The 23,534-nt window shown below is 40.6% G+C and overlaps 1 protein-coding gene across 9 annotated transcripts in view; it reads right to left on the bottom strand.

Moving 5' to 3' along the window:
- EVL (Enah/Vasp-like) overlaps positions 1-23,534 on the bottom strand; it is a 220,716-nt gene that overhangs the window by 30,778 nt on the left and 166,404 nt on the right. For all 9 annotated transcript variants that reach the window (XM_060755531.2, XM_060755513.2, XM_060755505.2 and 6 more), the window contains 2 exons: positions 5,428-5,491; positions 2,527-2,591 (listed from right to left, as the gene is read on the bottom strand). In XM_060755531.2, coding sequence (XP_060611514.2) covers positions 2,527-2,591; positions 5,428-5,491 — 129 coding nt within the window. The remainder of the gene's footprint in view (positions 1-2,526; positions 2,592-5,427; positions 5,492-23,534) is intronic.

Here is a 23,534-nt window from a genome sequence, read left to right as displayed (position 1 = left end):
GATTTTGGGATCCAAAGTATGGATTTGATATGACCCAAGGATAGGTAAAGAGTAAAGGTTTCTCCTGATACTAAGTCTAGTTGTGTCTGACTCTGGGGGCTGGTGCTCATCTCCATTTCTAAGCTGAAGAGCCAGTGTTGTCCATGGACGCTTCCAAGGTCATGTAGCCGGCATGACTACATGAAGCGCCGTTACCTTCCCATCAGAGTGGTACCTATTGATCTACTCACATTTGCATGTTTTCGAACTGTTAGGTTGGCAGAAGTTGGGGCTAACAGCGGGAGCTCATGCCACTCCCCAGATTCAAACCTGTGACCTTTCGGTCAGCAAGTTCAGCAGCTCAGTGGTTTAACCTGCTGCACCACCAGGAGACCCAAGGATAGATTGATGATTATTCTGCAAGAAGGGGAACATGCCAGCACCTCCTCAGGTGCTGCCCTTGGCCACTGTCATTTTCCCTCCCAGGCATTCAAAAGGGCCACAAGTGGTTCTGACTGCAGCAAAGGGAGTCCATGCTTCTTTTAGGTTCTACTTGGATTATTTTAATGACCATAAATGTGGATCTCAAAAGTTATGCGATCCTAAGCCTAGCTTATGCATATCATCTGCAAGTTGCCTATCAACTTACAAAAAACCCATGAATTTAAGGAGTTTTCTTAGGCAAGGAATACTGAGAGGTGATTTTGCCAGTTCCTTTCTCTGAAATATATTCAACAGCACTTGTTATTCATTGGTGGTCTTCCATCTAAATAGAATCATAGAATCAAAGAGTTGGAAGAGACCTCATGGGCCATCCAGTCCAACTCCCTGCCAAGAAGCAGGAATGTTGCATTCAAATCACCCCTGACAGATGGCCATACTAATTAGAGCTTCCAAAATCAGGAGGAATTTGTCGCCTTTAGAGTAAAGCTTGGCTTAAAATCTCATCAACAGAAGGGCAATAATTTTAAGCCAAAAATGGGTATAATTATATTGTATTCTGACTATAACATATTTTATGCTCCTAAAATAAACAAATCTTTAATTCATAAAGGATGCTAACATTTTGTTTTTGTCCCCATTATTTTCTGAAGATTTCTGTTTTATCCCTGAGACAATAAACTGAAACACTCATGATTTCAGAGTTTCTGGAAATTTTACATCTCTATTCATGCTGAAGTGGCACTTCTGCGGAGAATCACAACTCCACACTTGTGCTACTGGAACTCACTGTTCTACCACTGATTATGCAAGAGTAATATGGTAGAGTACGTAATTCTCCTGTTGTTCAGCAATTGGTCAGCACATGATCCAACCTCCCATGCTCAGAATCGCACTACAAATTCTTCTAAACAGCACAATTGCTTGGACAACATTTTGCAAAAGCCCCTCCACATTTACAGGAGTTAGGAGTACAGAACCCTTAAGAAAGTGAAAAGTTGCAAATTGAAAGGCTTTTTTTAAAAAAAACCAAGGAGAATATGTATTGTCAAAGGCTTTCATGGTTGGAATTACTGGGTACTTGTAGGTTTTTCGGGCTATGTAGCCATGTTCTAGAAGCATTCTCTCCTGACGTTTCGCCTGCATCTATGGCAAGTATCCTCAGAGGTTGTGAGGCCTGAGGATGCTTGCCATAGATGCAGGTGAAATGTCAGGAGAGAATGCTTCTAGAACATGGCTACATAGCCCCCAAAACCTACAAGAACACAAGGAGAATATCTCTCTAGGAATCCTAGGTCCTCCAGTGAAAGTTATATGGAAGCTGATTGTTCGATTGCACTCAAAACTGTTTCTCAAACTCTGCACCTTCAAATGGTTTGGACTTCAACTCCTACAATTCCTTACAGCTGGTCAGCTGGCTGGGATTTTTGGGAGCCGAAGTCCAACACACCTGGAGGAGCAGAGTTTGAGAAACACTGCATTGGAGGATCTACAGCATTCTAGAGAGGTCTTCTCCACCAAAAGTTGACCACGGAGTCATGTTAAATGTCCTAGAGTTTTTGGAGAGGCCATATTAATCAAATTCAAGGAAAAATCCAACCTTCAATTGTTAAGGGACAATTGTGCAATGGATCTAAGTAACTGGACTTGTGAATCCTAAGTAGGTTTCCACCTTGCAGAGCCCCAAGAGAATGCAACCACTTGTGTGACAGTATTTATAGCATTTTACAGTGTCTTTAGACTTGATGATAATGCAAATACGTCTCATATTATTTGTGTCATGTTGACATAGTGACTCAAAGCAAAGTTAGTTTAATTCCCTGGGTGTAAGAAAAAATCCTACAGAAAATAATAAGCACTCAAAAGTGCATTGCATGTTGAGCTGAGTTGGTGAACTACAACAGTATCTATGCAACAGTATCCTGCTATGTACGGTTATGCACTACTGTTGCTATCTGACCGAAATATTTTCAAACCACAAAAGAGCTACAGCGAAGCATCACAGGCCAAATGGTTTCCATAAAAGCACAACAAGCAGCCAAGAGTCAGAGGAGTCAAGCAGGGGAAATGCTGTGTTTGCATTGTGTACAAAGCCAAGATACATGCCTGTGGTAGAGGTTCTTCTTTCCAGAGACTCCTGCCGTTGCTGCTGCTGTTGCTCCATTGCTTGCCTAAAAGAAAAAGATTTAAATAGCTCATCTTTAGATTCTACAATTGCTTGTGAGCAAACACTACCTAGAATGAAACAGACCTAACTTAGAAATGATCAGAATTTGGGCTGCATGATAACCTTTTCATATTTAAATGGTTGCCGTTGAACAAGAAAATAGCAAAATCGGATTCATTCGCGGTTAGTTTTGTGGTCCACGAAGCCTTAGCACAGCAGTAACGTCGGCACATGAAACCCTCATGCTATAGGGGAGAATCTTCTCTTAGCTGAGCATATGAGGCCAGTGGTTTTAGTCCTTGTTGTCTAAAGCAATTCAAAGCTTTCTTCTTTGAAAAGCCACAGGTTGCAGTTTAGTCAGTACAGAAATTGCCTTGTGCAAAGATGGAACGCAGCGGTTGACAGCATGTGGTCTGTAGCCCACAGCCCCCAAAGTCATTTCTGCATCGCCCAACAGCCCAATTTGCCATTACTGAAACTGCAGTGACTAAATTAGTGCAGCTGTTGACAGAACCCTGATGCCAAAATGTCAGCTGTGGTGCCAGCAAAACAAAACAGGACAAAACTGAAGAACCTTCTAGACCGGAAGAAGATTTTCTGCTCAGCAAACCAAGAGTGATAGGTTAATTTATACACCTTCCTGCATCCCAGAAACTAATCACAATTGCCACAAAATTTAAACAACAAATGGCCATAATGGCAGGTCTAATACAGCCCAGGAAGATGCTATGCCCTTAAGTTTCACAACCAATATTGGTCCTGAATTCCTGTGAGCAGCCCTTGATTTATTTATTTATTGTGTCAGAAGTGAGTTGAGGGTACAGTTAAAATGCATTTAAAAAAACAAAGTTTTAAAAACTTGGCCTTATGCTAAATGTCCTTTGACCAGAAGCTGGCCACTTGGAGTGCCTCTGATGTCATTGTGAGAAGGTCCTCCATTGTGCATGTGGCAGGGCTCAGGTTGCATTGTAGTAGGTGGCCTGTGGTTTGCTCTTCTCTACACTCGCATGTCGTAATTCCACTTTGTAGCCCCATTTCTTAAGGTTAACTCTGCATCTCTTGGTGCCAAAACGGTCTGTTCTGCGTCTTCCAAGTCGCCCAGTCTTCTGTGTTCCCTGGGGGGAGGGGGGGGGTAATATCTCATTCGGTATCAGCCACTGATTAAGGTGCTGCGTTTTAACCTGCCACTTTTGGATTCTTGCTTCCCGAGGTGTCCCTGCAAGTATCTCTGTAGATCTTAGGAAGCTGTTTCTTTATTTAGGCCGTTGGCATGCTGGCTGATACCTGAACAGAGGATATATATTTGGATATACCCTTGTTGATATATCAGATATACTTCTTTCTCCACCAAGCAACTCTTACTCCCAGCTTCATGGATTGCTTCTTTTTTTATACATTATGTTGCTTCTTTTCGTAAGCAAGAAGTCCATGAAGAAATGAAACTCTTAAATTCTAGTGGTATCATAAATATCAACAATGTGCCATGCCAGTGAGTTCAGGTTTCACTGGATTTTGCCTATGGATTAGTTTACAGACCCAAAGTTATAAGAGCTGATTTTATGTGTTTTGTTATTGGCATTGCCTTTTCAACTTTAAGATTATTTTGGAAATGTTTGTTCCTATGAGACTGAGAAGATGCAACTTGCTCAAGGAGTATATTACATGTTACAAAGCTGCTGTTTTCAAAGCCTATTCACTATTTAGGATTTATTCTGCATATGGGCTTGCATCTTCTGAACTTTCATGCTGCACTTTGCCCATTCTAGGTTGAGGATAAGCAATCACATACAATGGATTGAAATAACCATTGCAGATAAAGCTGACGCAACACTCTCTGTAGCAGGGCTTCTTAAACTTTTTCCAAACTTTTTCTGCCCATTTTTATAGCTATATAAAATAAGTATAAAAACTAAACATTCCCTGATAATAAATTAGCATTTGCAAGCCTTGCTAAACAGGATGATTTTTATTTTTGTGGAGTATAGCTGAAGCATTTTCTGCAGAGACCACTGTACATATTTCACATTGTTGCTAATGCTACATGAGTAGCATTCAAACATGGAGTTAGCCTTTGAATTCAATTTGTTTCATTGCTGCAGCTACCATGTCTTAGATTAAACAATCGATCCTGATCACTGAAACCATTTGATTTTATCACCTGAATTACCACATGCACTCTGAGCAAAGACAAAGTACAACAGTGGTAGTACAAGTAGCAGACTGAGTAGGAGTAAAGCTACTCAAAATGGTAAAGTCATTCAAAGTGCTATGTTTTAAATTGTAACTCTGACTCCACACTTAAAAAATAGCCCAATGCATTAGTATTGGAGAAGTAGGAAGACTTATTTGAAAAGTGAAAACACTGCTGTGCATGTAGATTTGTCTCGTTCACATCTTGGTCAGGTATAGCAACAACATGTAAACATTCACGGCTGATACAACATGACCTTGATGACAAGGAATCTTTCTCACTGGATCTCATACTACGTAATGGGATTGAGAGAGCTCACGCTGCTACAATCACAACTGGTAAATGTTTTGATCAACACAGGAGCACAGCCTGCCAAGCTCTGCTTTTAATGGATGAAGACTGTAAACATTGGACAGAATTAAAACTAACTGTCAACTTCGAAAGGATAAACATTTTATTTACTGTGCCAAGTTTGACATGGTTTTTACACTGTTGAACTGCAAAGGACCTACACAGTCACACACCTTCTAAAATAATTCTCTGGTGATTTGGTGGCAACATGGTATGAAATTGCCAGCTATTGTTTATTCCAATGCTCTGAAAAATCTAACTTGAATTTGTAGAATTTCAACAGAGTTTTGCTCCTTACCTTCTCTGAATTTCCATTTCATCTGGAGACGGTCCATTTTGAACTTGGCGTTGAGTTGTTGGACCTAGAAGATATTAGAAAAAATACATTCATCAGTGCAAAGGTAGTAAGCTTGTCTCCATGAGATGAAGGATTTATGCAAAGATGAATTAAACTGAAGTAGTGTTCAACAGCTAGTGATGACACAACCAAGTTCTGTGACTGTTCTCTGCCAATGACTTAAAACCCAAGAATAGTATAGCTTATTCCACTATAGAATACAGGATATATAAGGATGCTCAATGGATTTCCTCAGTCTGCACTTTGCAATACAGTGACTGTAGAGGTCCAGACTGGAACATAGTTTCACAATTATGTTCTTGGCTCCAAGAGTATACTAAAATACTGTCTCATTGACTTAGGTTTTACAATGTATTGTAATGTAATATAGGTTTTATAATGTATTGTAATGTAATATAGCTGAGTCATGCACTGCTAATGGGCTTCTATTGGAAATGCTGAGTCATGCATTAACTGTATATAGGGATTCATTTGGGGAATGTGTTCTGGCCTAGTCCAGGTGATTGTGAATGATGCAATCCTGGGTCTGAGTTAAGTCAATGAGTTGGGAACCAATCAGAGATTGCTATGTGTAATTGTATAGAATTGTATATAAGGAAGTCATATACAGTGTATTCTCTCTCCTTGTGCTGTGATGTTGTTCGTCGAAGGCTATATGTAATTAAAAGAACCTGTCTGCTAAGACAAGATATAACTGTGTGCTGTGGTAAGTCTGTAATGTCATCTAGACTGGGGAAAAGACAATGGTAAAACTGACAATGGCCAGGCATGTGCTCAAGTGTCTGTAAAAGGTTCCAGAGTGACTTCAGGCTGTGGAAGCAGTTGACTGAAAATACTGTGCAGGAAGAAGCTACTGGAAAGCGCTGAAGTTGTGCAACTGATCTGCTGCTGAATTGTGAAGTTAATCTCATGAAATGTGTGTTTTAAGATAAGATAAAGTATATTTTAAAATCCATTTAAATACATTTAGAATTGTGAATTTTATGAATAAATTAAATTTAAGATAATCATTTTGTTAAAACTTTTAAAAAATGAACAAAATGCTTCAAATCCAGTTTTGTTCTGAATCCTTTAACCAAAGTTCAGCAGTTTGGATATAATGGGAAGTTATGATTGAATAACCTGGACTGTCTCTAGTTATTGTATTTAGCAAGAGATAGGAGGCAGAAATACCAGATTTCATCTGATTTTGAAGGATAAACAGGGTCAGCTCTGATTACTACTTGGCTGGGATCATGCCAAAGAATGCCAGTTGCTGTTGATATTTCCAAGGCAGAAACTGGCAAAACCATCTTTGAGAACTCTTAGCCTAAGAAAATCCTGTAAAAATCATGGGACCACCATAAATTAACAAGTGACTTGAAGGCGCATACATACAAGGAATATGAAGTATTCTGAATCAAGGAGTATTGTGATACAGAACCAGTAGCCAACAAAGTATGTTTCACTTCTTGATTTCACTTCTTGATTTCACTTCTTGCCTAAGATAGCCTTATGAAACCATGGGGTTCATCATAAGTCAACAGGCAGACAGACAAGAATTAGTTTTGGGCAAAATCAAGAGATGTCCCCTGATGTCCAGAAAGCAAGCATATACTTCAAAATTACTTTCGATAGGGGATATAGGATCACCCTTGATACTTAATCTCCACATTAAGCACTTCTATTTTTAGATAACCAAACTAATGAACAAGATTGTGGAATCCACACAATGGATTGTTTCCATGGAAGACGTCAATTTTTTTACAGATCATAAAACAAGGAACAGAACAAGGACTTATAATGACACCCAAGAATGAAAAAGGAAGGCATACAATGCAGCCATAGAGCTCAAAATAGAGAGGTAAATAAATGTTATTGAATTACTTGTTCTTGGATGTTTTGCCTGTTGAAGTTTCTGCAATTAGTGGAGTCTTTCTACGAATAACTAGTTTCTTTTCCATTTATGAAGCAAAATGCACACATGAAATGAGCATTAGAACAGGGGCCCTCAATCTAAGGCCCAGGGGCTGGATACGGCCCTCAAAGGTCATTTACTCAGCCCTCGCTCAGGGTCAACCTAAGTCTGAAGCGACTTGAAAGCACACAACAACAACAACAACAATCCTATCTCATCAGCCAAAAGCAGGCCCACCTTTCCCATTAAAATATTAATAAGCTTATATTTATTAAAATTGTTCTTCGTTTTAATTATTGTATTGTTTTTAAGGTTTTTTGCACACAAATAAGATATGCGCAGTGTGCATAGGAATTCATTCATGGTTTTTTTTTTCCAAATTATAATCTGGCCCTCCAACAGTTTGAGGGATTGCGACCTGGCCCTCTGTTTAAAAAGTTTGAAGACCCCTGCAGTAGAAGACTGTACAGATGGAAAGCCCCCCTGGGGGCACAGCGGGTTAAACCGCTGAGCTGCTGAACTTGCTGACCGAAAGGTTAGCAGTTCGAATCCAGGGGGCAGGGTTCCTGCTGTTAGGCCCACCTTCTGGCAACCTAACAGTTCGAAAACATGCAAATGTGAGTAGATCAATAGGTACTGCTTCAGCGGGAAGGAAACAGCGCTCTATGCAGTCATACTGGCCACATGACCTTTGAGGTGTCTATGGACAACGCCAGCTCTTTGGCTTAGAAATGGAGATGAACACCACTTCCCAGAGTTGTACATGGCTAGACTTAATGTCATGGGGAAACCTTTACCTTTATCTATACGAAAAATGAGCAAACAACCATTTAAATTCCTTATTTTTGTTTAATTAGTGAAAAAAGACAGCAACTATTGCAGATTAGCTATACAATTTGTGCAAAAGGATTAGTTTCCTTAGAGACTGATATGAAATATATTGTTGCACAGGTGAGGATAAAACCTTTGAAATTTCTTGTTTGGAAACATTCCCTTTTGGAGTAAAACTCTCAGAATCCCCCACTCAGCATGGCCACTACCAGTCCAAAAAAGTCTGGGTAATGTCACGTCAGAAATAAAAACTGCTTGAAAACTATCCATTGTTGAATTAAACATTTACATGACCTTAGAGTCAGTGTCTCAGAATGCTGTCCTGCTTCACTCTGGGTACGTGAAGTTCAGTTTTGCATTTATGTTCTGCCAAACTTCATGCATATATCCAGCACATAGAATTATTTTTAGCTGTAGGCAGCCAGATTTCACATGCACTTGACCTGTCTGAAGCTGACCACAGTCACTCACTTCAGGGGCTGATTGCACAAAACACACAAACGCATCTAACTGCACACTGGGGTCACATTATTTTTAAAAATGAAAAGAAACCGTGGAAAGCAACAATTCAGCGCAGAGAAGCAATGGAGGAAAGGGAGAAACTTAATCTTTTACCCCCTATTTTTAATGCTCAAAATTGTCTCCCACAAGTAATATTTCCCAAGGAACAAACAGGTTTTGTTTGTTGGGAAGGAGAAACAACCTGGGTAAAAGGAATCAGAGCAGGATAGTATCCATTGCAGTAATTGACCTCAGGGCTGCATGTAGCCCTTCAAGGCTGTTCTCATGGTCCTCAACCATTTCAGATTGCGTTTTTTGTCCAACAAACGGTGCATCTCCACACTGTAGAATGAATGCAGTTTGACACTGAAATACATTGACACTGAAATACAACACCACTTGAGCACTCCGAGTGCAGCATTTTTCCGAATGAAACCGAGAGTGTTCGAGGACCAGGACATCCGTAGAGATACTACGGTGCTTTTTATAAAGCTATTGTCCTCCCAACCCTGTTATATGCCTGCAGAACGTGGACTGTCTACAGACATCACATGCAACTCCTGGAACTATTCCATCAGCGTTACCTCTGAAAAATCCTGCAAATCTCTTGGGAAGACAAGCAGACAAATATCAGCGTTCTGGAAGAAGCAAAGACCACCAGCATTGAAGCGATGCTCCTACACCATCAACTCTGCTGGACTGGCCATGTTGACCAAATGCCAGAATGTTGGTGGACAGGAGAAGAGATTTAAAGATGGGCTTAAAGCTAATCTTAAAAACTGTGGGATAGATACCAAGAACAGGGAAGCCCTGGCCCTTGAGCGCTCTAGCTGGACGTCAGCTGTGAGCAGCAGTGCTGTGGAATTTGAAGAGGCACAAATGGAGGGCAAAAGGGAGAAATGTGCCAAGAGAATGGTGCGTCAAGCCAACCCGGACCAGGACCGCGTTCCACCTGGAAACCAATGCCCTTACTGTAAGTCAAGAATAGGGCTCCAAAGTCACCTACAAATCTACCCTACACTTGGAAGGCCATCATACTTGGACAACGAGGGATCGCCTAAGTAAGTAAGCAGTTTGACACCATCTGAACTGCCACAGCTGAATGCTATGGAATCCTTAAGAGTTGTAGCTTGGTAAGGCACTAGCATACTTTGGCAGAGATAGCTAAAGACCTTTTGAAACCACACCTCCTTTGATTCTATAGAATTGAACTATGGCAATTCAAGTGCTGTCAAACTGCATTTATTCTAAAGTGTAGATGCACCCTTACAGCCTGCCCTCCAATAGTTGCTTAAACCCAATGGCACCTTAAAACTATTCAGATGAAAATCCTCAAAGAAAATCTTGATTTTACCATGCTCAGTTTGTAGCTGGCATTTGTAGATTAAGAAGGGGCATTTTAAATTCTCTGCCAAAGAGCTCTAGTGCCCCACCAAATTACAAGTCTGTGCTTTGATCTTACCATGGCAGTTAATGTATATAGTGCTATCACAGTGTACTATGAATGGACCCAGGAGCACCCATTCTCATTTAAAATAGACTGGAACCTTTACAACTATACTGTTTAACTTCATTAACTCCTCTTTTTTTCCAAAAAGAGGATTTTTGGCCTTTAGAACTAGCACTAGGGCAGGTCTATGCAATCATCTTTAGAATTATATTCCATTAGGATGCTGCCACAATTGTTTCATGGGACTATTATGGGTTGTGGTCAAATTAGAACCAATAAAATGAACCCTTAATACAATTTTGCACATAATTATTTCTGTCCCAATTTAGATTAAATGCCAACAATTCGTGCTGAATTGGAACAAAAGGTTGGTAAAACTGTTTATAAGTTTGCTTCTTTTCTATTGGCTAAAATGATATTTAAGTAGACATTGGGATTTATATTGTCTGTGGTGGAAGAGATGGGCCCTGCTCCCTGCAAACAAAGGATCATTTCTCTCATTGCAAGCATGGAGTCTGCAAATCCTTCTATCTTGGATTATAATAGAGCAAAATTAATCTTGCTACAGTGCCTAGAAGATATTGAATTGCTGCCCCGAATGTCTGAAAGAGTAAGCCTATTATCAAATGAATTATGCGTGTATTAAAACAAACAAAGGAAAAAAGGAAGCACAGAAGAATCTGCTGAAGACTTCACGACCTCTGAGGATGCCTGCCATAGAATCCTTCTGGAACATGGTCATACAGCCCAGAAAACTTACAGCAACTCAGTGATTCTAGCCATGAAAGCCTTCGACAATACATTAATCTCCTGGAGAGTTTAAGAAGTTAGACTCTCGTCACTATCAATAAACCCAACTTTCTTGCAATAATATCACACAGAAAGGAGAAAGTGTGCCCACTCCCAGTTATGACTGTTGTAAAGAGACAAAGGAGCTGTAGCTAAATCCAGTCACATCAATAGTTTTGTACTTTTGGAAAACAACTGTATTCTCGTTATTGTCTTTCCCTCCCATGGCAGCTGGTATCTTCAGGATCAGTAGGATGGTGAATCTGCTCCTAATCTTTTCTAAACTGAATTTTAAATGAGCTATCCAAGGTGCTGAATATTTTGGAGGGGATGAGATTCAACACTTTGGAGAGCTGCAGAAATTTTAACTAAAACCTAGAATAGATTTATCGATACACCTGTCACTACTGCCTCTCTCCTCTATTTATCTTTATGAAGAAAAGTAGAAACAATATGGGAAAACTTTTGCAATGAAAAGACTATACCAACAGGAGGTTGGACTGGATGGCCCTGGTGGTCTCTTATATAATAATAATAATAATAATAATAATAATAGTAATAATAATAATACAAAATTCAGCATATGTATCTCATTTGCTGTGACATACTGTATTTTTGTGTCAGCAAAATAAATAATAATAACAACAATAACAATTACACCATTGGTCAGATGATTCATTGGAACCTGTGCCACAAATACCATCTGCCTGCAACAAAGAACTGGTGGGATCATAAGCCGGAAAGAGTTACAGAGTTACGCCAAACTCCTCTGGGACTTTCGGATTCAGACAGACATCGTTTTGGAGCATAATACTCCTGAACTCACAATCATGCTAAAAAACAACATATGGATCGTCGATGTTGCAATCCCAGGTGACAGCAGGATTGCAGAGAAACAACTGGAAAAGCTAACATGATATGAGGGTTTAAAGATCGAACTGCAAAGACTGGCACAAGCCAGCAAAGGTGGTCCCAGACGTGATTGGCACATTGGGTGCAGTGCCTAAAGACCTTGGTCTGCACTTAAACACAATCAGCGCTGACAAAATTACCATCTGCCAGCTGCAAAAGACCACCCTACTGGGATATGCATGCATTATTCGCCGATACACCACACAGTCCTAGACACTTGGGAAGTGTCCGACGTGTGATCCAATACAACAGCCAGCATAGTGATCTTGTCTGCTGTGGACTCATCTTGTTGTGTTTCAAATAATAATAATAATAATAATAATAATAATAATAATAATAATAATAATAATACTTTATTTATGCTCTGCCCTATCTCCCTAGAGAGACTCCGGGCGGATTACAAACATAAAAGGCAAACATTCAATGGCAGAACACAACAACTATACACCCTTAATAACGAAAATTGACAACCCAACATATAAAAACAAATTATGCCTTAGCAACTAAAATTAAATAAAAAACACAACCTTTTATATCAGGCATAAGACAAAACATTAAACATCAAACAGAAGCATCAATTTCCCAGTTCCTTGGGGGCAAACAGATTGATCATTGCTCAAGATGTCTATTGAGCTGGTGGGGCAAACAGGGCATGGATATGGATGGTAGGTATTATTTAGAGGTAAAATGGTAGTATTACCATCTACTCCTATTACTCTTCCTCATAAGCTAATGAGCAAAGGTACGTCTTCAGCTGTTTCTTGAAGGTGGGGAGGGAGGGAGGGGGCCATCTTTAACTCCTTAGGAAGGGAGTTCCAGAGGTGGGGGGGTGGCCACAGAGAAGGCTCTTTCTCTCGTTCCCACCAGCCGTACTTGGGACAGTGGTGGGACCGAGAGCAGGGCCTCCTCCGATGTCTACAGTGTCTGAGTTGGTCTATAGTGGGAGATGCAGTTTGTCAAATTGTCTGGAGTCTTCCAACTCTATGAACTGTGTAAAAACAAACAGATGTAGTACAACTACTCAACACTTCATCCAGAAGCATTTCTTATCTTTTTTTTAATTGAACAGATGTAGCTGTTCAATCTCAAGCACTGTTTCATGTATTTCAAAAAATGAGAAGCATGCAATTCTATTAGTAACTAGCCATCCCCTGCCACACGTTGCTGGGGCCCAGTCTATGTATATGTGTTTTGTGTGTGTGTGTATATATGTGTATATATGTGGTTTTGTGCATGTTTATTTATTTATTTATTTATTACTGTGCTTGTATACCGCTGTTTCTCAGCCTACATTGGCGACTCAACGCGGTTTACAACACTACAATAATCAACAATATTCAGTTTAAAAAGCATAAAAACACATACACAATACACAATATTGGGCCACCAATAACAAACCAATGCATCTCTTAACTAAAATCGCAATCCAATTTCATCGTCTGTGATTACCAATCCTTGATCATCAAATTCATTGCGCCGGATTAACCGAATGCTTGTTCGAACATCCATGTTGTAATGTATTTTTCGGTTTTTGGCTTTTTAAGTCTCTTCTGCTATGTTTTTCAGTGTTTTTATGAGTGACGGTCACTCGTTGGCCTGATAGATGTATTGTGTCCAAATTTTGTGTCAATTCGTCCAGTGGTTTTTGAATTATGTTAATTCCACAAACGAATATTACATTTTTATTTATATAGATTGCACCCCATCTGAACACCCCCTCTTGAGCTGCAATGTCACCTGTGTAATGCGACAAATTTTGACAATTTGCTCAGATGAGCAGAATTTTTCTATTTTGCTTTAATCACTGGTTAGATGGGAGGAAACATACCAGGATGCATTTTTTTTTATAATTTGACCTTTCCAGCAATGTAGTTCATTCTGGAATTATATTGCTAATGCCTAAAGCTTCCTTCCATGCATTACTTTGTAATAAAAACCCCTGCGTTTTGTACAAGCATGCTATGAATCAGATGGCAATGTATTTTTGGGAGCAACCATACCGGAAATGTACTATATTCTGTTTTGACTCCTCTCTCAGCTCATGATAATTAGCAAGAATGTACCCTGGCCCAGGGAACATGGGATTGCTTTCATGCTGTTGCCTCTCTTCCACTGATTCTGGAAGATGCTAATAGGTTTTCGGTTAGTTATGCCACTTCCAGCTGGTCAAAACAAACTAATGGAAGCATAGTTGGATACAGCTCCCAAGGTCACTTGTAAACCAAGCTCTCTGGTGCAGATACACTCCCAATATTTGACCACAGCTGTTCTACTGGGAGTTTAATTTTGTTTTTCTAATTAGACTGAACAATTTACACTCCCCCCCCCCACTTTATTCCTTTTCCCATGATTTGTTTGATGGCTTTTAATAAATAGATTTCCTGTATAAGAATATGTAAGGAAGAGAAAAGTTATGAAGATGAGAACTGAGATGCAAGGAAAATATGCATAACTGTTGGACAGCTTCCCATAAAAATAGCATCCATACTACTGGTTCGGTGACAACACATACACACTGTCTTCTGTTTTTCAAATGTAGGCAGCAGGGAAAGATCAAATGGCATTATGGAGTATCAATTCCATAGTCTTCCTATCAGCAGGAACACTGGTCAGACTGTCTTAGGCTATGATTATTCCATACCTTAATAAAAAAAACCCCTACAAAACCATAAATTATCATTGAAGGCTTTCATGGCTGGAATCACTGGGTTGTTGTAGGTTTTTCAAGTTATATGGCCATGTTCTAGAAGCATTCTCTCCTGATGTTTCGCCTGCATCTATGGCAAGCATCCTCAGAGTTTGTGACCTCACAACCTTTGAGGATGCGTGCCATAGATGCAGGCGAAACATCAGGAGAGAATGCTTCTAGAACATGGCCATATAGCTTGAAAAACCTACAACAACCCAAACCATAAATTGACAGGCAACCTGAAGGTCCATGCACACAAGGCAGGGGGGTGGGTGGGGGGAGAATTGCAGGGACTTGACAACGACTTCCTCCAACTAGGTTTTCCGATGGCTATTTCCTTAGGAATAAAGCATGCTTAAGTTCAGTGCTTCAGGATACTTTTCAGTCCAGATCCTAAATATACACAAGGTATGAATGAACACTATTGGATGTATGTCTCCCAGAAGAAAGGTGATATATCTTTGAATTCTCTCCGCTAATACTGTCCTGATTTAGAAAAGGGTTTAGTGTCTATTTCCCCAGAAGCTGCCTGCCTACGTGTTGTTCAACTCAAATTCTCTTTGTCAGTCTCAATTAGAGGATTCCAGTCTCTATGTCAATCTTCTGCTTGACTGTACAGAGAGGAAATTGCTTATTATCTTGCCTCCCGTCATGACCGAGACCACCAGCCAATCTTGGGAAACTTATTTATTTAAACTCCTAAAGGATTCTGAGAGCCACAATCCAAGAAAGTAACATTTCCAAGTTCTAACACCAACATGTCTGATTTAAAGTAAAGGTAAAGGTTTTCCCTGACATTAAGTGCTCATCCCCATTTCTAAGCAGAAGTGCCGGTGTTTTTCGTGGTCACCCCCAAGTTCATGACTGCATGGAGCACCATTATCTTCCTGCTGAAGCTGTACCTATTGATCTAGTCACATTTGCATGTTTTCGAACTGCCAGGTTGGCAGAAGCTGGGACTAACAGTGGGAGCTCACCCCGCTCCCCAGATTCAAATCACCAACCTTTCGGTCAGCAAGTTCAGAAGTGAGCTGTTTAACCCGCTGCATCACCAGGGGTCCTATGCCTGATTTATGTTGTTCAAATATAGCTACATAAAGGCGACACTCTACATCAAAGTAACCTGCTTTGTTTCTTCTGATTACAGGTATATCAGTTAATAAAAACTATGGCAATGAATCTTCTTTTAACAAAGATTGGTACTATTCCATTATCTGGACAAAGGCCAAAAGGGGATGCTAGAAAGAAAGGATAGTCCAGTTTATTGGAGACCGGGGGGGGGGGGGGGGGGGGTTCTAGAAAATTTTTCCCTATTTTTTTTTAAAAACCCTACAAAATAATAAATTATTGTTGAAGGCTTTCATGGCTGGAATCACTTGATTGTTGTAGGTTTTTCGGGCTATATAGCTATGTTCTAGGAACATTTTTTTTTAAAAAAAAAACACAAGTTTGTCTAAAAACTTATAAAAGTTTGAAAAATTGAATCACAGTTCCAATAAAAAGGCACAAGGTTAAAATGAGAAATAGTGCCAGAAAATGAAACTCCCATGTTGGATGGTACTCCAGAGGCTGGATGGTCATCTGTCGGGGGTGCTTTGAATGCAATTTTCCTGCTTCTTGGCAGGGGGTTGGACTGGATGGCCCATGAGGTCTCTTCCAACTCTATGATTCTATGATTCTAAAACACTTTAGAACAGATTTGAAAGATAACTGTGAGGATACAAGATGAAGACACAGCATATCACTTTCAAACATGCTGCTCCTAGAATCACAGAATCATAGAGTTGGAAGAGACCTCGTGGGCCATCCAGTCCAACCCCCTACCAAGAAGCGGAAAAATTGCATTCAAAGCACCGCTAACAGATGGCCATCCAGCCTGTGTTTAAAATCCTCTAAAGAAGGAGCCGCCTCCACTCTCCAGGGCAAAGAGTTCCACTGATTGTGCGTCAAAAGACTGCCTAAATAAAATCATAGAATCATAGAGTTGGAAGATACCTCATGGGCCATCCAGTCCAACCCACTGCCAAGAAGCAGGAAAATCAAATTCAAAGCACCTCCGACAAATGGCCATCCAGCCTCTGTTTAAAAGCTTCCAAAGAAGAAGCCACTACCACACTCCGGGGCAGATAATTACACTGCTGAACAGCTCTCACAGTCAGGAAGTTCTTAATGTTCAGATGGAATCTCCTTTCTTGTAGTTTGAAGCCATTGTTCCGCGTCCTAGTCTCTAGAACAGCAAAAAACTAGTCAGTTCCCTCTTCCCTGTGACTTCCTCTCACATATTTATACATGGCTATCATGTCTCCTCTCAGCCTTCTCTTCTTCAGGCTAAACATGCCCAGCTCCTTAAGCCATTCCTCATAGGGCTTGTTCTCCAGACCCTTGATCATTTTAGTTGCCCTCTTCTGGACACATTCCAGCTTGTCAATATCTCTCTTCAATTATGGTGCCCAATATTCTAGGTGTGGTCTAACCAAGGCGGAATAGAGGGGTTGCATGACATCCCTGGATCTAGACCAGTGGTTCTCAACCAGGGGTCCCCAGATGTTTTAGCCTTCAATTCCCAGAAATCCTAACAGTTGGTAAACTAGCTGGGATTTCTGGGAGTTGTAGGCCAAAAATATCTGGGGACCCCAGGTTGAGAACCATTGATCTAGACACTATAATCCTATTAGAAATTAGAAAGGTCTTGGCCTGCCAGTAGAAAGAGTGCAAAAGAGAATGCCAACAGTTAAGGCCCCTTCTACACTGCCATATAATCCAGTTCAAAGCAGATAATCTGCAGTGTAAAAGAGGCCTGAGAGGAGGCTATCTCTTGTATCCTTAACAGACAGACGTATGATGATGGTGGGATTGAGAGAAACATCTGTCCTGAAGGTCACAACACTCAAGCCAGCTTGTACAGGGAGATATGGTCTTTCAGACAGTCTGGACCCAAGATGTTTATGGCTGAATTCAGTTTGAATTCTGAAATGGACTGGTAGCTGGTTGAATGTTGCAACAGGGGAGTTAAATAACTCTTGAAACTGCCAACTGTGCTGCACTTTGAACCCGCTGACATTTCAGAACAGTTTCTAAAGGCAGCTCAATTAAGAGTGCATTAACCAAGACACACACTGCAACAGCAGCAATATCAACAATTAATTTGATATTAATTTTTCAAAAAATATCTCCAAAAACAAGGTTTATCTTCCCTGAAATCTTTCAAAAAATTGTCTTGTAGAAAACTAGATGTGAACTTATTGTCACTTCCACTGTTACTTTCTCTGCTTAAAGACATTGGTGGTGAGGATTAATGTGGTCCTCTAGATGGAACAGCTTAGCCATCTTGGTCTAGAGACCTTTGTGACACGCAAAAATAACTGTTTAGATAGCACTCGTGGCAAATTGTTCACTAGAATTTGACACATTTTTATCAAAGACACAAACTGAAATAAATTCTCACCCATCCTTACCCCCGAGCCAGACATAAGTAATTTAGCAGCTGATCAATTATGCTGGTAGTGATATACAGACTAATAAGTCTGCCACCTGTTACTGGAACACTGCCAAAAAGCATCCTGGTGTTCAGCAACCCTGTTCCTCACCATTAAGGGCTATTCAAACTGTATTGTATCCATCAAAATACTTCGAGCATTGCTTCTCAACCTTTCCAATGCCATTACACATTAATACAGCTCCTCATGTTGTGGTGACCCCAACCATAAAATTATTTTTGTTGCTACTTCATAACAGTAATTTTGCTGCTGTTGTCAATCATAATGTAAATATGTGGTATGCAGGATGGACTGGACCAAAATTGGCACAAATACCCGATACACCCAAATTTGAATACTGGTGAGGTTGGGTGAGATTGATTTTGTCATTTGGGAGTTGTAGTTGCTGGGATTTATAGTTCACCTACAATCAAAGAGCATTCTAGACTCCAAAAACAATGGAATTGAACCAAACTTGGCACACAGAACTCCCATGACCAACAGAAAATACTGGAAGAGTTTGGTGGCCATTAACCTTGAGTTTGGGAGTTGAAGTTCACTTACATCCAGAGAGCACTATGGACTCAAACAATGATGGATCTGAACCAAACTTGACACGAATCCTCAATATGCCCCAAATGTGAACAATGGTGGAGTTTGGGGAAAATAGATCTTGTTATTTGGGAGTTATAGTTACTGGGATTTCTAGTTCAAGTAAAATCAAAGAATATTCTGAACCCCACCAATGATAAATTGGACCAGACTTCCCACACAGAACCTCCATGATCAACAGAAAATGCCGAGTTTTCTGATGGTCTTTGGCGACCCCTTGGACACCCCTCTCATGACCCCCATAGGGGTCCCGACCCCTAGGTTGAGAAACATTGACTTAAGAGTGTACAGGTCATGGATGTATTGGGATCAAGAAGAATAGCCAAAAAGTTCATATGGGGAACATGACAAAACTTGATAGCTTCTTGTGCATGCATCCTTTCAAAACTCAGTTTGAAAAATATATATACAAGAATATAGTTTCAAAAACTGAAAAACCCACTGAATTAAAACAACTGACAAATAATGGGCAAGTTGTAAACATGGATACAGTGGGCCCTAAAAATATGCTGGAGCTTGGTTTCAGAATCCCCTGTAGATAGAAAAATCTGTGAATGCTCAAATCCCATTATATACATAGGATGTGGCAGGACTGGGATATACTGGATATTTGTCTGGGTGGAAGATGTTCAATGTCTATCTTCTACCCACCGCATTCCTGCCACTTTCTTTCACTTTTGATTCCATCAAACAGTTAATAAAAAGGCTTCTGCTGTCTTTCATTCAGAACAACTGCATCTTTCTTGCCTTAGGATATTTCTATGAAAAGTCCCCAGAAAAAGAAGCACCCACAGTGATAAATTTGTAGACATTCCTTATGCAGCATCCAAAGGTAGGGAGTTCACATCGACCTTTTCACCAGCTTCCAAAATAGCTCTTTTCAACTGAGAAAACTGCAATCTCAATTGGGATAGCTAGGGAAAGGAATAGGTTCTCAGTTATCTCCCTCCGGACATATAGAAACAACCACAAGATCCCAGCAAGCAAGGTCAGAAGTTAACATCCACATCTCTGCATACTGTGATTCGAGTCTCTCCCTCTCTCTGTCCCTACATAGCCCTTGAAATGCCAGGTGACACCAAAAGTGACTCTTGGGGCTTAAATGACAGTGCAACCCTGCTATAAAATTATTACATAAACCCTTAAACCCCAAGGGTTAAACCTAAAACCTATAAACCAGGTGTGAGGAACCTTTGGCCCTCCAGATGGCTTGGATTGCAATCCTCATAAACCTTTACCATTGGCCAAGTTGATCTGGGCTATTGGGAATTGAAATCCAAAACATCAGGAAGGCCAGAGGTACTCCAGCTTTGCTGCAAAGCACTGGACAACCATTTGTCATTTTCTGCTAGGCCGGGGAACTCTGTACTTGGAAAGAACAAAACTAAAGAAATGATCAAATTACCAAGGAACCATTTCTAAAGAGAAGACTGTAACCCTATCCAGTGAGGATTGCACCTGCCTCTCAAAAAAACCCACCAACCAACCTTCTTGCCTTTCTCCCACAACACAACAACTTTCTATGCTAAACATATGGAATTTAACACTGTCACAGGGCTGTCACCCAATCTGAATTTGTCTTTCAACAACTCTCTCTAATATGAATGGAATTCAATGTTTTAGTCACCAAGTGAAAGTAAATCAAAACAATAACAAAACAGAATAGCAATTATTTCTTACTATTCATCTGTACAAGAAACTGAGAATATGGTGTGAGGAACCTTTGGCCCTCCAGATGGTTAGATTGCAATCCTCATAAACCTTTACCATTGGCCGGGTTGGTCTGGGCTATTGGGAATTACGTTTTGGAGAAGGAGCAAGTGCTTACCCTAATACCAGTGAGGCTTGTGGTTTCCATGGCAGTTGGGTGATGCGTTTACTGTAGGTTTTAACCCAGACTTTACAGAGCTTACGGGCATCAATACAAGAAAAAAAAAAGGTTTAACAACATGGATAGTCACTTTAAAGTTCAGACTACAAATGAGAGTGGATCTCATTGGCTTCCATGACCTGATATGGAAACCAGCAGATGCCAGTATCTAATGCCCCAACTCCTGCTTGCAGCCTAATCTGATCAGATCCCCATCTGCTACAACGGTTGTCTTCTCTGACCATTAAAACTGAAGCAACTGTTCATATGTCATTTCTAAAGGAAACTCCTATAGTCAGTATAATAGTTACAACAATAGGACTTATTTTGCATGCCATTAAAATCAAGAACTCGCTTTTTCAAAATAAAAAGAGTTTTCATGAGAGAATGCAATTTAACTCTTTTGGTATTGTCCATTTCCTCTTCAACATCACATGTGAGCTGCTTTTGTGTCACAATCCTGGGGAAAAGGAATCATAGAATCAAAGAGTTGGAAGAGACCTCATGGGCCATCCAGTCCAACCCCCTGCCAAGAAGCAGGAATATTGTATTCAAAGCACCCCTGACAGATGGCCATCCAGCCTCTGTTTAAAAGCTTCCAAAGAAGGAGCCTCCACCACACTCCGGGACAGAGGGTTCCACTGCTGAACGGCTCTCACAGTCAGGAAGTTCTCCCTCATGTTCAGATGAGGGATGGTAATAACAAAGAGAACATATCCCCATATTTCTATTGTTTCCATCTCACAACAAAAGCATCTGTCCACTTTGGTTTTCATATTCCCAAAATAATTACACTTATCCAACATAAGTGAGCTGGCAGAACGGTGGATAAGCGAAAATGTTGGATAATAAGGAGGGATTAAGGAAAAGCCTATTAAACTTCCAATTACGTTATGATTTTACAAATTAAGCACCAAAACATCATGTTTTACAACAAATCGACAGAAAAAGCAGTTCAATACATGATAATGTTATTTTTAGCACCAAAACATTGCAATGTATCAAAACAGCTGTGGATCCGAGCGGGAGGCAGACTGCGTTGGAGAATACAGAACGTTGGGTGGGCAAAGGTTGGATAAGCAAGACTCTACTGTAGTTTAGAACTTTGCAGAATGTGGGAAAGAAATCTGGATGAGAGATTTTTTAAAAAAATGACTAATCTTGGAATGATTTGAGGATGAGGATGACATTGCTGGGGCCCCTGATGGCACAGCAGGTCAAACCGCTGAGCTGTTCAACTTGCTGGCCAAAAGGTTGGCGGTTCGAATCTGGGAAGCAGGTGAGCTCCCGCTGTTAGCCCCAGCTTCTGCCAACCCAGCAGTTCAAAAACATGCAAATGTGAATATATCAATAGGTACTTCTTCTGCAGAAAGGTAATGGTGCGCCATGAAGTCATGCTGGCCACATAACCTTGGAGGTGTCTATGGACACCGCTGGCTCTTTGGCTTAGAAATGGTGATGAGCATCATCCCTCAGAGTCGGACCCAACTACAGTTAATGTCAGGGGAAACCTTTACTATGACATTGTTCCTTTCTCCTGTTTTTTTATGCAAAATCTTGGGTTTTTTAAATACAATTTATTAAATATTATTTAATATAACTGCTTATTTTAATTTAGTGTATAATGTTTAAAGGCAGAGGAACCAGAGACCAGATTGCCAATATCCGCTGGATAATGGAGAAAGGCAGGGAGTTTCAGAAAAACATCTACTTCTGCTTCATTGACTATTCTAAAGCCTTTGACTGTGTGGATCATAATAAATTGTGGCAAGTTCTTAGTGGGATGGGCATCCCAAGCCACCTTGTCTCTCTCCTGAGGAATCTGTACAAGGACCAAGTCGCAACAGTAAGTACTGACCATGGAACAACAGACTGGTTCAAGATTGGGAAAGGCGTACGGCAAGGCTGCATACTCTCACCCAACCTTTTTAACTTGTATGCAGAACACATCATGCGATGTGCGGGGCTGGATGAATGCAAAGCTGGGGTGAAAATTGCTGGAAGAAACATTAACAACCTCAGATATGCAGATGACACCACTCTGATGGCCGAAAGCGAGGAGGAGCTGAGGAGCCTTCTAATCAAGGTGAAAGAAGAAAGCGCAAAAGCCGGGTTGCAGCTAAACGTCAAAAAAACCAAGATTATGGCAACAAGAATGATTGACAACTGGGAATTAGAGGGAGAAAACGTGGAGGCCGTGACAGACTTTGTATTTCTAGGCGCAAAGATTACTGCAGATGCAGACTGTGGCCAGGAAATCAGAAGACGCTTACTTCTTGGGAGGAGAGCAATGTCCAGTCTCGATAAAATAGTAAAGAGTAGAGACATCAGACTGGCAACAAAGATCCGCCTAGTCAAAGCCATGGTATTCCCTGTAGTAACCTACGGATGTGAGAGCTGGACCTTAGGGAAGGCTGAGCGAAGGAAGATCGATGCTTTTGAGCTGTGGTGTTGGAGGAAAGTGCTGAGAGTGCCTTGGACTGCGAGAAGATCCAACCAGTCCATCCTCCAGGAAATAAAGCCCGACTGCTCACTGGAGGGAAGGATACTAGAGACAAAGTTGAAGTACTTTGGCCACATCATGAGGAGACAGGAAAGCCTAGAGAAGACAATTATGCTGGGGAAAGTGGAAGGGAAAAGGAAGAGGGGCCGACCAAGGGCAAGATGGATGGATGGCATCCTTGAAGTGACTGGACTGACCTTGAAGGAGCTGGGGGTGGTGACGGCCGACAGGGAGCTCTGGCGTGGACTGGTCCATGAGGTCACGAAGAGTCGGAGACGACTGAACGAATGAACAACAACAACATTGTTCTTTGTTTAAATTGTTGTGGTTTTTGTTTTATATAAGCATTGAATGTTTGCCTGTTGTTTTGGGTCCTCACGGGGAGATAGAGTGGGATACAAATAAATAATAATAATAATAATAATAATTATATAATTATAATTATTATATTACAATTTCACAATAGCTTTTTTCATGATTAAAAAAACCAATACCTTGTTAATAGTCTTTGCATACA

Source organism: Anolis sagrei, chromosome 1, assembly GCF_037176765.1.
Source record: "Anolis sagrei isolate rAnoSag1 chromosome 1, rAnoSag1.mat, whole genome shotgun sequence".
Taxonomy (NCBI): Eukaryota; Metazoa; Chordata; class Lepidosauria; order Squamata; family Dactyloidae; genus Anolis; species Anolis sagrei.
Note: the sequence above shows the minus strand (reverse complement) of the source record. Positions and strands in the feature narration are given on the sequence as shown.